We start from the raw sequence: 13,400 nt of genomic DNA on the forward strand, positions 1-13,400 counted from the left end.
GGAGAAGACTGACCGGCTGCAGGTGAGGGATTTCAAAAAAAGTCTTTTATCAAAATAGGCTGGCTCTGTCTAGCCAGAGTACATCAAGAAAGTGAAGAAAAGAAAATTGGTAAAGAACTAGGGACTCCAGCCCAGAGCTCTCAGGGCATTCAGGAAAATAGTAGAGACCTTGCTCCAGCCTTGTGGGCCTGCCCCATAACTCCAGTTAAGGGAGATGTTATACTGACTGGGAAGAGAGACCAAGGGAGTCCCCAGGCTCAGAAGGGATAGTGGGCAGTGTAAGTTGTATGGTAACTGGGGCCTGCCTGCCTTCTTTCCTCCCTCTCTCCCTCCCTCCCTTCCATAGTTGACACAGTGTTACATTAGTTTCAGGTGTACAACATGGTCATTCAACAAGTTGATACATTATGCCTTGCTCATCATGCAATGCTATTACAATACCTTTGACTGTATTCCCTATACAGTACCTTTCATCCTTGTGACTTATTCATTCCATACTGGAAGCCTGTATCCCCAGTCCCCTTCATTATTCTTCTTTAAACATGACTGAAGTCAAAAGATATTGCCAAAGTTGGCAAACCTATTATCTATTCAAAATGAAAAGTAGCCAGAGTAAGTTCTTGGGTAGTGAGGAGGAAGCCACCTTCAGTTCTGAATTTAAAGGACTCACACAGGGGCACCTGGCTGGCTCAGTTGATGGAACTTGTTATGACTCTTGACCTCGGGGTTGTGAGTTCGACCCATGTTGGGCATAGTGATTCCTAAAAAATAAAATCTTCAAAAAAAAACAAAATCTTCAAAATCAAAAGGACTCATATCTGTGGCCAAGCTCAAGAATGATGAGTACTAGGAATATGGAGGAAAAATTAATGGAATAATTGGTGTTAAACATTTAAAAGCACTTGCCTGTGTAGACCTGTCTTGTGCCTGAGTCTTTCGATCCCATTGCCTTTCCCCTGTCCTTTGCCCCTCTACTATCTGCACTCACCCAGCTGAAATACTGGAGTCACTGTAAGAGAAAAACAATCTTTATAACAGAGAGATCTGGCTGTAACTACCCTACCCAATGATCACATTTAACATCCCTACTAGTGGGACAACCATTCCTTGTCTCCTGATGTGATGCAACATGAAGTGCCTACTACGACAATTACAAAGGTGTTAACCTGAATGCAACTGAGCCTTAAGACATAATATTCAGTTTATAAGAAATATAGGGAATCAAGGACTATGTTAAGTGACACCATAATATAATGAAATTTGGAAATGTGGAACATCACATAAAACAATTGACCTAATCTCTTCAAAAGGTCAATGTCAGAGGAGGGAGGATTCCTCTCACAGTTTTCCTGTTCATTTGAGTATTTTCTTAATAGAAAGTTGGGGGGGGAAAACCCATTTTATCATCAATCATTAAAATTACTCTCTTCCATGCATTCTCAACTCCCTTGACCCTCTCCTTACTTTGTCATAGTTGCCTCATAAAAGCTCACCCCTGGCTAAATCCAACTCTTAGCTGACTCTGTGCTTGCCCCTGGCAGCTGAATGTGGCTGGGTAAAAAAACATACATGCACATGTTCATGTACATGCGTGCACACACACACACACGGACAGGTCCCAGTTAAATTCAAGTGAGCCCTTAGTGCAGCTGGCAAATCTACTACATTTCCCTAAGTCCATTCACAGTCACTGTTCTAGATGACTATTTTGTTCTGCCTCCTCTATCCTCAAGTATTTTACTTCCTCAGTCTTAGAGTTGAAGACTTTATTTCCTATTTTACTGAGGAAAAAGAAACAACTAGAAACTCTGCAAGCTCCAACTTTTAGGATCCATGCTTATAGATTCAAACTTCCCAAACTTACTGTGGATAAACTTCCATGTCTCTAGTGAAGACCAACTCCACTTGTCACTTGGATGCCTTTTACATCTCACCTAACACATTCCTTTCTCTTCCATCAGCAATTTTTTTCTGTAATCCCACATTGCCATCGCAATACACGATGCGATGTGTATCTATCTTAACAAAAAGTCATTGGACCATACATCCCTTTCTATTTCTTTGTTCCACTTCTCTGCTGCCCTTATGACAAACTCCTTGGAACAGTTGTCTACACATGCTGCTTCTAATTCTTTCCTTTCATTCTATACTATAGTCAAACTTTTGCCCTCACCACTCTATTGAAACTATCCTTTTCAAGGTCACCCATGACTTATTGTTAAATGCAACACTCAAATTTTCCATTCACCAGGCACTATCTGGCAATTCCCCCCTCCTTGATATGCACTCATCACCTGACTTTCAGACTACCACACTCTTCTGGTTTTCCCTTCTATGGCTATCCTTCTCAGCCTACTTTTCTAGTTTCTGACTATAGCTGGGGAGGGTGCCTAAAGACTCAGACCTTCTTTCACAACATTCCACTCAGCTGTCAAGTCAAAATATTCCAAATGGAATCCCTATTTCTTCCCATCCCAAATTTGCTCCGCCTATCTGAGGTAATGATACCCTCATTTTTCTAGGTATTCAAGGGAAAAACTATGCTATTGCCTTGATTCTTACACCCAACATCCAGTCTCTTAGCACTTTATTGGCTTTGCATTCAAGATATGTCTAGAATTTCACTTTTTAATAATTTTTTATTGGTGTTCAATTTGTCAACATACAGAATAACACCCAGTGCTCTTATTACCTCTACTGCTCTCACGTCTACCAGCCACCATCATCTCCTGCCTAACTGCTCTCTGTGCATTCATCCTTGTTCCCTTTAGCACCTATTCTTAAAGAATGTGGGTAGAATGGGGGTAGAATGTGAGTAGAGAAGCCAGGAATGTGCTGAAACATGAATGAGTCAGATATGTCACTCTTCTGCTCAAACTCTTCAAAGGCTTCCCATCCCATGCAGGGTTGTTAATTCAGAGTTGTTACAATGGCCAAGAAGGCCCACCATGACTGGGTAGCCTAATACCTTTCTAATGTCATCTCCACTGTTCTTTCCCTAGCCACACTGGTATCCTTGGTGTTCCTTGAACATTTCAGACAGCCTTCCACTTCAGTGCCTTTGCACTTGCTCTTCCTTCCGCTCAGAATGCTTTTCCTCTGCTTCTCTGCATGACTCACTCCCTTACTTCCATTAGGTCTTTATCCAAATGCTAATTTCTCAATGAGGCCTTTCTTGACCATAATTGCACTTCCATCCCTGCAACTGGCTCTCCCTACTTTAGTTTCCTATATAGCATGTATTTACCTGATGATAGTGTGAGCAACCATCTTGGTTTGCTTGGGACTGTCCCAGTTTTAGCGTTCAAAGTCCTACATCCTGAGAAACGCTCCCTAGTCCCAGGCATACCAAGACAATTGTCACCCTACTCATATACTATGTTTTACTCATCTATTGTTGGTATACTACTAACAATACAACAAAGTATTTCTCCAGGAGAATAGGGATATTTGGCAGATTTGTTCATGATACCCAGTGTACATAGTTTAGTCCTCAACAAATGCTTATTTAATGAATGAATGGGAACCAATAAAGATTATATGTTAGGATCACCCAGTGCTTAGTATATAGTAAATTGCCAATAAATATATGTTGAAAGAATACATGAATGCATTCCCTATAAATGTAGGCATGATATAAAAATGTAATTTTTAAAAAGATTTTTATTTATTTATTCGTGAGAGAGGCAGAGAGAGAGGCAGAGACATAGGCAGAGAGAAGCAGGTTCCACGCAGGGAGCCCGATGCAGGACTCGATCCCAGGACCCCGGGATCACGCCCTGAGCCAAAGGCAAGACAAGACGCTCAACCGCTGAGCTACACAGGTGTCCCCAAATGTAATTTTAATTAGTATGTTAATTACTAAGAGGTTTGCAAATATAACCCTAATTAGCATGTTAATTTGCTAACTCCCTTTATGGATGCTGCTCATATTTTATTGTATTCATTACAAAAACTAATATATCCACACAGCATACAGTGTCATGCACAGCATCCATTAGACCCTCATTAATTTAGAGTTTACCTGCCTGGGGAATTGTGCATACTTTACCCATGACGAGATAAAATTTCCCCCCAAACTCCTAATTGCTCGGGCAACATCCTGGCAGCACTCTGGGCCTGACTCCCCCCAGGAAGTTCTGTAGCCCCTCTTCGGGACTATGCTGATAGGAAAAGTTGGGTCATAATTTCTGCTCAGTTGTAATGACTGCAGATCTCAAATTTTTCAAAAGGGGGAAAAAAAACCCTAGCAAACTATTCTACTAAAAATAAAAAGCTTTCTGAGGTCCAATGGGGTATTTTCAAGAGGCACGGGTAGTTCTGGAAGGGACCTGAAGAGTAGGCAAGGGAAGGAGATGGGGACAAACACATCCTATTCCCTCAGGGAGCTCAGCCCTTAACAACAAAATTGAGCGGCTGGGAGGCAATTAAGGAGAACACAAAGACTCCGGTGAAAAGCCTGTGAGGACAGGAGGAGGAGAGAACTGGGAGAGCTGGGGGAAGGGCGAGATGGTTTGTGTGCACATCTCCAGCGTGAATCAGCACCTGAGTTGGTCAGGCCTGAGTCTCTAAGGCCACTTTCTTTCTTTTTTTTTATGATGTTAGAATTTATTTATTTTTATAAATTTATCTTTATTGGTGTTCAATTTGCCAACGTATAGAATAACACCCAGTCCTCATCCTGTCAAGTGTCTAAGGCCACTTTCTTTTTTTTTTTTTTTTTTTAAGGCCACTTTCTTAATGAAGGCAGCAGAGTGGTCAGAGGCCATCCTGCACTGTAACAAAAATCCTACTTCAGGAGCGCCTTTGGGCTTCAGGATCGTCTTTGGTGACCCAAGTATGTGTCATCTAAGAGCGATTTCTGTTCTGGTCCTCTGGTCTTTTGTTACCTTCTTCACTCTAGTTCTCATCTTACACTACCACCACCTGAGCTAGACTGAAGAGTAAGATGACAAGACAAAGCACTCCAACCCTGCTTAGCTGCTCCCCCAACCGCAAGGAAAGGCCCCCTTGTGCTAGAAGCCACTTACCTGCTCTCTTGTCTCAGGCTCTGCAGTATACTGGCATTACATGGAGAGCTCTACATACACCTGATGCATGGGTTCCACCGCTAGAGATTCTGAAAGCTGGGCCTGTGGCTGGGACCCCAAACCCCCAAACATTGGGGTTTTTAAAAGCTCACTGGGTGATTTCAATGTGCAGCCAGGGTGAGAACCATGGCTTAAGATCCTGAGCTGTAGACAGATATTGTTTTGGATAAATATCCTGTGGATCATGTCACCTGTCTGCTGAGGCAGCCTGGAAGGCAACTCGCTGGGCTGCTGGATGAAAGAACAAGGGCAAATGTCCCAAGCCCCCAAGCCCTCGTGTCATCAGTCCCAGGACATTTTGAGACTGTAGCCAGTTGCTAAGGTAAGTAAAGTATCGATTTTTAAAATGAGAACTTACCAAAATCACCTAAATTTGACTGACCAGAGTAATCAAAGTAAAATCCAGGGGTAATTATTGTCCTCTACTCCATTCTGTCAGTTGTTTGGGTCAAAGAATTGGGCTTTGAGATTACTGTGGTATTTTATGAAATGATGTATGTAATCTTGGCTTAAAAGAAATCAATGTAGTTTCCAGAAATGCTTCAGTTACTTCTGGGCAATAGTCTACGAACCTGGACAAAAAATTCTAACAAATAAGTAAAACCCTAGTTGGTTTCAGTTTGTGGGTAAAGCCCTGTCAGGGAATATAAAAACTCATGAATGAGACAGTGTTGGCATATAACCTTGTAAGATACTCGGTAAAGATAACTGAAAGTCTAGGGAAATGTGTTCTCTGAAATTCTCCATTTTCTATGCTCAATAAATAAGAAAACTAGTATTTCACAAAACTAGTTCTCTACAGTTGATGCCTATTTGGTTAACCCTGGATGAATTCAATCTGCTAAACTTATCCAAAAAAGATAAATCACTTTTTTAAATAGGTAATATTCCTAATTTATTTAAGATAACTCAGCTGAGACGTAGGCCCACAGTCATAAATAGACTAGGAGCATATGACTGGCATTTTTTCCTCCCGTTTACCCCTCTAGTGGTGCTCAGGAGCCTGCCATTAGAAGCACATTATCAAACTGGTACAGTTTCCTTTCTCTCAGGTGTTTTGTTTTGTTTGAACTGCTTATGTACAGAGATAAGATCAGATCTTAGGAGAGTAGAAAAGATAATACCTCTCTCTAAAGTATATTTTGTCAAACCCAAATCCTTGGATTCTAAGTTTCCACACTCACTGCTCAGAGAAATTTCAAATAGCTTTCCAGAGTTCCTTATCCATGTACTTCTGGGTTTAGGCAAAGCCCAATTATTGCACTTGTCTCATAGGGTTAGATTTCTACCTGGGAATTGTTCATCTTCATTTAAGTAGTAAAAACACAGCTTTAGCAACAAAAGCATCAAGATACCAGAATAAGTTTGTTACTTAATAGGAAAAAACACAGCCTTGGTTTTAAAAAATATGTCTCCGATTATTAACAGACTCACTTGCTAATAATGAGTGTTTCCTCTCCACATATCCAGACTCTCATGAATTCTCCGTACATCTTGTTGTAGTAGTTGCAAGCACTGCCAATCCCCATCCATAGGAACCTGCAGTGGGAAATTAGGGGCCCAATTCCCATACAATAGCCAGGACCTAGGAGAGTTATCAGATCACAGTCAGAATTTTAGTAAACACCAAAGAAGAACAAGTGCTTTATGTTATTGCTGTTTGTGTTTTTATATATCTAAAAGTTCTTTTACATATTCTGATGTGTATTTGTGAATCACTAGAAAACAAGCTTAACATGAAAAAACAGTAGTTCAGTGTCCATACCACACTAGTTCCATTTGGTCTTGATCATTTCAGTCTGTTTGAACCAGGGTATGTGTCTACTATTTTCTTGCCATATTAAACAGTGTCAGTGAGTTTTAAACACAAGTCAATCAGTCCCTCTAGTTACAAGCATGGAAACCAGGACATGTGACAAGCTGATCTGTTCGGCTGCCTAGTTATGTCTGAAAACTTTTGGTTTGAATGCCTCAGCTGATGGAATTGGTGGGTTAAAATTAGGTTGTAGTTTTGGTGTAATCTTTTTAACTGAGGGACATGGTCTGCAAAGATAATGTCCAAATAAAGAATATCCATTTCTTTTTTTTCCTTCAAAAAGAACTCGGTTTAAGAAAAGAATCCTAAGCTAAATCTCATTAGTCAAAAAAATACAGTTAAGCATTGAGGAATTAGGCAATGAGTCTGATCAGTGTCTAAACTAGAATTTGGGTCCAGTGATGTGGTTTTACTCAAGAGCAGTTACCACTCATGTGCATGCTTACGTAACAAAAAAAAAAAAAAAAAAAAGGAATTTGCAATTACTTAGGCCAGAGAACAAACTTAGTAGCTTGATTTTACTGATGGTGGTAAAAAGTTAGACAAAAACTTCTTGGAATGGTTTTAGGAGTTTTCCTGTGAAGTAGTAGCTTTTCTAAATTAAATCTTTCTCCTCTAATTCCATTCCAGCAGTAAAATAGGAAGCCAACATGCACAACTGTATGAGACAGTATTCTCACTCCATCATCTGTGTAAATAAATCTAGATAATCTAAGATTTTTCTTAAATCATCTAAATTGGATGTTAAGTCCCAAATTCGGCAAATAAGATTTAGTCTTTAACTTTGCAATAGCTGGATTAATGGGAATAAGACTGTTTCTTTGTTTTGTTTTTTTCCCCCCTTAAAGTGAAGGTCTTTGGTAAGATCTGTAGAACCAAAACATTTTGAGAGGGTTCTTCCTTAATCTTCTGATTGTTGCAGTAACACTGTATGGTAAATAGATGACTGACTTTATGTTAAATAATTTCATTAAGTTCTTCAAAAGATTAAAACAAGCAAATTTGAATACGTTTTTCCTTAAAAGGTCATCAGATATACAGATCTCTAACATACACATAGTAACAAACTACTTTGCTGAGTCTTTAACAGCATAAAACGTTGTGGATGCTTAATAAAGGTTTCCTGGTGAATTTTTTAAATTAACTAGATATGTGTGCATTATATAAAGGATGAAGTCTTAAATATCATCCTCATTTAGAGTATTTTGGGTTGTATTTACATTTTGATAAAATGGAAAAATATTGTTTCATGTATGTTTAGTCCATACGAGATCAGACACCCAGCTATTTGGGAATAGACTCATTCAACAAACGTTTACTTCCTTAATATCCTAGGCCCATGAGGATCAAAGACATACAAATGAAAGGCTACACTCTTTGTTTTTTTATCTAACAGTTTGGTGCCATGTAGAGAGTCTTAATTTTAGGGAATCACCATTCAGTTTTGAAACATGACAGTGCCTAACTATCCACTGAGAAAGGGAAATGATGATGTACTTTTCTCAGGTTGAAAACCTGAATGTTCTAACCAGAAGGGAATTCAAGTCTAGGGTTTCTAGTGATGAATCGTGTGACAGCTTACTTCATTCAGCAAACACTTACCGAGACCCTACTAGGTATAGACACTAGCTACACATCAGAGACTGGAGATGGTACGATAAGCATAACTAGGTTCCCATCAGAGTCCTGTCAGGAGAGGAGAGTATGTGCAGAGAAAGCACAGTATTGAATAATTACAACACAATGTGATCCTTTGATTTACATATGTATCTTATACCGTACAGATGAGAAGCTGAGAAAAGAATACTCTAGGAGGGGAGAAATTTTGGTAGGATATTAGGGAAATATTCTGGTTGCATCCACATTAAGCTGCTCCCTGCTTCTCAGATTTGGGAATGATGACCTGGGCATGTACTAATTGCGGGAGCCTCTTTCACACCCTAAGAGGAGCAATAAATACTACACTGCATTTTTGTGCAGAAGCGGCTTCTGGGAAGCAAACATCTGGGATCTCTCACCCACTGCCCTAATCAAGAAGCTGCTGCATTCCTTGCTAGGTGTATACCCTAGAGAAACCTGTGCACATAAAGGGTCTTAGCAGCACTGTTCACAATAGTCCCAAACTGGAGACAACCAAATGTCCACCAACAGCATCAGTAATTAAACCACGAGATGTTTGAGCTACTGCATACCATATGAACTATAGAGGCATGTCATAACATGGATGAATCTTACAGACATAATATTGAGCAAGAGAAGCCCTATAGAAGAAGTAATGAAGGACTCTGATAGCTAAAACATTTAAAACCAGGCAAAATTAATCTGTATTGTTTAGGGATATGAAATTAGATGGCAAAGCTATAAAAAGCAAGGGAATGATTATCACAAAATAGAAGAATGTTTACCTCTGGAGGTGAGAGAGGGGTATGACTAAAAAGGCACAAGGGAAGTTCCCGGATGCTGTTTAACATCCTGTTTCTTGTCCTGGACTGTGATGACATTTAATTGTGTACTTTTCTGTGAAGTTGTTTTTCAGTAGGAGAAGGGGGAATGTGTTGCCATGTCCTTTTCCCAGTGATCCCCTCTGGGGACATGGTGCCCAGGGCAGAGAGGGGAGTGAACCCATGTGCAAGGTTGGGGATGGCTATGTGTCCTTGAGGAAAGGAGAGCTGCCAGGGGCTAAGTAGTTGGTAACTGTGGGTCCTGGATAGACATCAGTGAACATGGGGCAATTTCCCACAACTGGCACTTACAAAACTCCAAGGTAGGAATGACTCTGTCCTCCCCTAGACTCCTATATCTCTCCCTGGCACTAAGTCATCTGCCTATGGGTGTCACCTACGCATACTCCTCAGCCCTGGATATAGCAGGGCCCTTCAGGGAATATAGGACAAGAAACTTAGCTCTGAGTCCCAATTTCATCACTTACTAGCTGTGCACCATCTCCCCTCTTTCATCTCAGTTTCTTCATCTGCAAAATAGGCATAAACAACACCTACCTCACCAGAATCCTGGAAGGATCACAAGAGAAAAATGAACGTGAAACTGCTTTATAAATTGTAACTAACTTAAGAGCTTTTATTTATTTATTTATTTATTTTTATTTATTTTTTTTTACTTACTTACTTAAGAGCTTTTAAATCATTATACCTTCTTAATTCCCTTTGGCTTTTTTCCCTGACCCTGAGTTTCTTCCAAACCTTAAAACCAAGAACCCGGACAACCAGTGATTTGAGGAAACCAACAAAAGGAGTACAGAAGTATTGGTCAGGAAGAACCAACCCAACAAACCCAAGTTTCCTCACCTTTCTTCCCCACAGGCACCATGGGACCTTAGTCTGTGCCACGAGAGGATTCTGACCAGAGCTCACATTTTCAACAGGAAAGCATGGAAGAAGCTCCCTGGCTAGCAAAATGACCACCACCCTGGGATTTAGGAATTCCTGGTTGGCCCCTTGCCTGCATTCCCACTTCCTTTCAAGCTGAGGTGCTGACAAGCCATTTCCTTTCTCTGGGCTTTCACCCCTCACTTGTAAAATGAAAAGTTTGAACTGCATGGTTTCCTATATTTGTTATAATGGTTTGCTTCGATAAGGCAGTTCACCTCTCTGGGGCTCAATTTCCTCTTCTGTCAAATGAAGGGTTGAGGCTCATATCTATGGCTCTCAGGCCTGACTGCTCATGAAAAATCACCTGGGAAGATTGATTGATTGATTGTTTGATTTTTAGTGGGGGTAGGGCAGGAGGGAGAGGGAGAGAGAGAATCCTCAGCAGGCTCTATGCCCAGCCCAGAGGCCAGTGCAGACTTGATCTCACAACTCCAAGATCATGAACTGAGCCAAAATCAAGCATCAGATGTTCAACTGACTGAGCCACCCAGGCACCCCAGATTTTTTAAAAATATAAACATGCAGACCCCGCTCCAGACATGACTGATAACCATAGTACTATTAGTGTGTGACAACACAATGTCCCCAGCTCAGGAGTGGTGGACAGAGTGATCTGTCCTGATCACAGAGTGATCTGACCTGGGCTCCTGATCCAGAGCTTCAGGGATGCCAGCTCTCATGCTTGCCCCCTCTAGGCTGACCTCCTTCTTCAAAGGTCTGAAGGACTTATTCTAACACTTGCAACATAAACATCTGAGGAGACTTGTTAAAAAAAAAAAATACTCTCCACCTCACCCTCCATTCATGGATCCTGACCTGGGAGCCCACTGTGGGAGAAGAAATCTGGTGAGGAAGAGGCAGTAGTGGGAAAGGAGTTAAAGTTAAGGCCATGAAAGAGTCTTCCTTCAGACCCCTCAGGGAGGAGATAACAACATTAACCAAATGCTCTATTTAATTGGACATTAAAGCAACCCAAAATACCAGGCCGAATCAGATAGATAGGCAGACAGTTCTCTGGAAGATTTGGAAGAATCCAGACACAGGGGACTTTGCACAAGCTTCAAACTCCTACCCTAAATCACTCTATGATGAGACCCACTGCACTTGGAAGTGTATGACTATGTTCTTGAAGCAAAGCCTTACTGGATATCTCATGGGACTGGGGATATATACTACCATGAAGAATTTTCACTGAAAACTAAAGAAATAGTTGGATATTTCTGATAATTCTGAATTAATCTGTGTGGAGGGGTGGGGGTTTCCATTGGAATTATCTAGATAATTATACTCTCTTTTTGGTTAATCCACAGACCTTGTTGAAGATTCTATCAGGGTATGATGTTCCAAGGGAACCACAGTGGTCTCCATTTTTCTTCCAATTCCCAGGTCCCAGCCAGCCCTTACAGTGGCACCACCATCACACCTACCCCCAAGAATAAGAGAAAATGAAGAGTGGGATAATGAGAGGAAATAAGGTCAAGAAAGGGAGAGGGCAGAATACATGGATGAGGCAAAGCAGAAGGGAGAAAGAGAGGAGTATAGAATGCATTTCAGGGGTGCCTGGCTGGCTCAGTTGATGGAATGTGTCATTCTTGATCTTGGGGTTCTGAGCTCAACCTCCACATTGGATGTAGAGATTACTTAAAAATAAAACTATTGTTTTTTAAAGAAGGCATCCCAGAGACATTTTTACCCTCAGAGCAACATTGGAATGAATTTGAATTAAAAAAAAAAAAAAAAAGCCTGGTTTACCTTGCTTCACCCCATCTCAAACTTGCTTTAAAGGATAGTTGTGCCAAGACTACTTCACCAAAGCAAAGCACAGACTGGAAGGAATTATCTAAGATCTTTTTTGAAATACTTTCATTTGAAATGTGCAGATAATTGGTATAAAATTTTTCACCTGAGTTTTTATTTGCTCACATTGCCATGGGCTTCGGTCATCTCCTCATGTTTGCTCCTTGTCCTTTTGCAAAATGGTCTTTACGCTCATGGACGAAAAACCCAAGTAAACAATCTCCTTAATTACATAGCTAAATGACTGACTTACCTGGTATTGAGGATGTGTCTTCATAATTCCAAACCAAAAGAAGAAAACCTGTGAGCAGCAGGATTGGCATGGTGGCCACAGGCATGACTTCGGGCATCATGCTGGTGATGTTGTAATGCATTGGGTTCAGCATTTCCAACACCATTGTTTTGTTCTTTGATCTTAGGAGAAACAACTTAAAGTCCTGTAGAAATCAGAGGAGCAAAGAAATTAGAGAATCCCTCTAAGGGAACAATTAGGACTCCCGTTGCTTTAGAGGATGCTGTAGTACAGAAATTAGCATGTGTTTTATGTGATTGGACACCTAGACAAGACAAAGTTGTGGTCACAAGTCAAAACAAGCAAGCTAAAGGGAGATCTTTTGGCTTGAAGTGCAGCATTTCTGACCTTGGTAGAATCTCAGGTTCGTTTCGACGCTTGGTCTGATAGAACCTTATCGTCTTGCCCTTGAGTGACTGAATTCCCAATTGAGAGTCCTATTTCTTACCAAAATATAAGAAAATGAAGCTCATTCCAGAGTTGAAGCCATTCTGTGACTTCATCAACACATAGTGCTTTTTCTCTTGAAGCCAAATCAATTTTTTAAAAAAAGAAATCCCCAACCTCCTTCCTTGCTCAAAATTACTCCCCCTTCCCCCCCCACCCCCCAAAGAGTAAGCTTCTCCAGCAAGAATAGTTGCCTGGGCATTGTCAAGGTATCCTCAGAGCCTCCCATTAGGTTGCTGAATCCAGCGTGGCTCACTCAGAACGATCTTTCTCTATTGGATTTTAATAAGGCTTAAAATCTCTTGCACTGCAGGCTGGATTAAGCAGTGCCCATGGAGGCCAATGTCAGAGGCAGTAGGAGAGAAGAATGAGAGAGAGAGAATAAAGGGAGAGGAGAAAGAGGAGGAAGGAAAGAAAGGACAGGAAGAGTAGAATTCCACCAGCAATATGCTCAGGTGCCACTCATGCTTTGCCCCCCAGCAGCCAATCTCCTGACCTTTTCAGTTTGATTTGCTGGTTCTGCTGTGTTGCTGAATAACGTAGTGTAAGACCAATACTCACAGAGGAGA

General features: G+C 40.9%; 1 protein-coding gene across 11 annotated transcripts in view; it reads right to left on the bottom strand.

Moving 5' to 3' along the window:
* LOC112675933 (aromatase) overlaps window positions 1-13,400 on the bottom strand; it is a 123,782-nt gene that overhangs the window by 22,975 nt on the left and 87,407 nt on the right. For 6 of the 11 annotated variants that reach the window (XM_035708789.2, XM_025472795.3, XM_025472794.3 and 3 more), the window contains 2 exons: window positions 12,346-12,529; window positions 6,525-6,675 (listed from right to left, as the gene is read on the bottom strand). In XM_035708789.2, the coding sequence (XP_035564682.1) occupies window positions 6,525-6,675; window positions 12,346-12,490 (296 nt within the window). In that variant the 5' untranslated portion in view covers window positions 12,491-12,529. Of the gene's footprint in view, window positions 1-6,524; window positions 6,676-8,508; window positions 8,593-9,835; window positions 9,992-11,607; window positions 11,719-12,345; window positions 12,530-13,400 lie in introns of those variants that run through there. The other 5 variants (XM_025472797.3, XM_025472798.3, XM_025472801.3 and 2 more) reach the window with 5 other exon arrangements.

This window comes from Canis lupus, chromosome 30 (genome assembly GCF_003254725.2).
Source record: "Canis lupus dingo isolate Sandy chromosome 30, ASM325472v2, whole genome shotgun sequence".
Classification (NCBI taxonomy): Eukaryota; Metazoa; Chordata; class Mammalia; order Carnivora; family Canidae; genus Canis; species Canis lupus.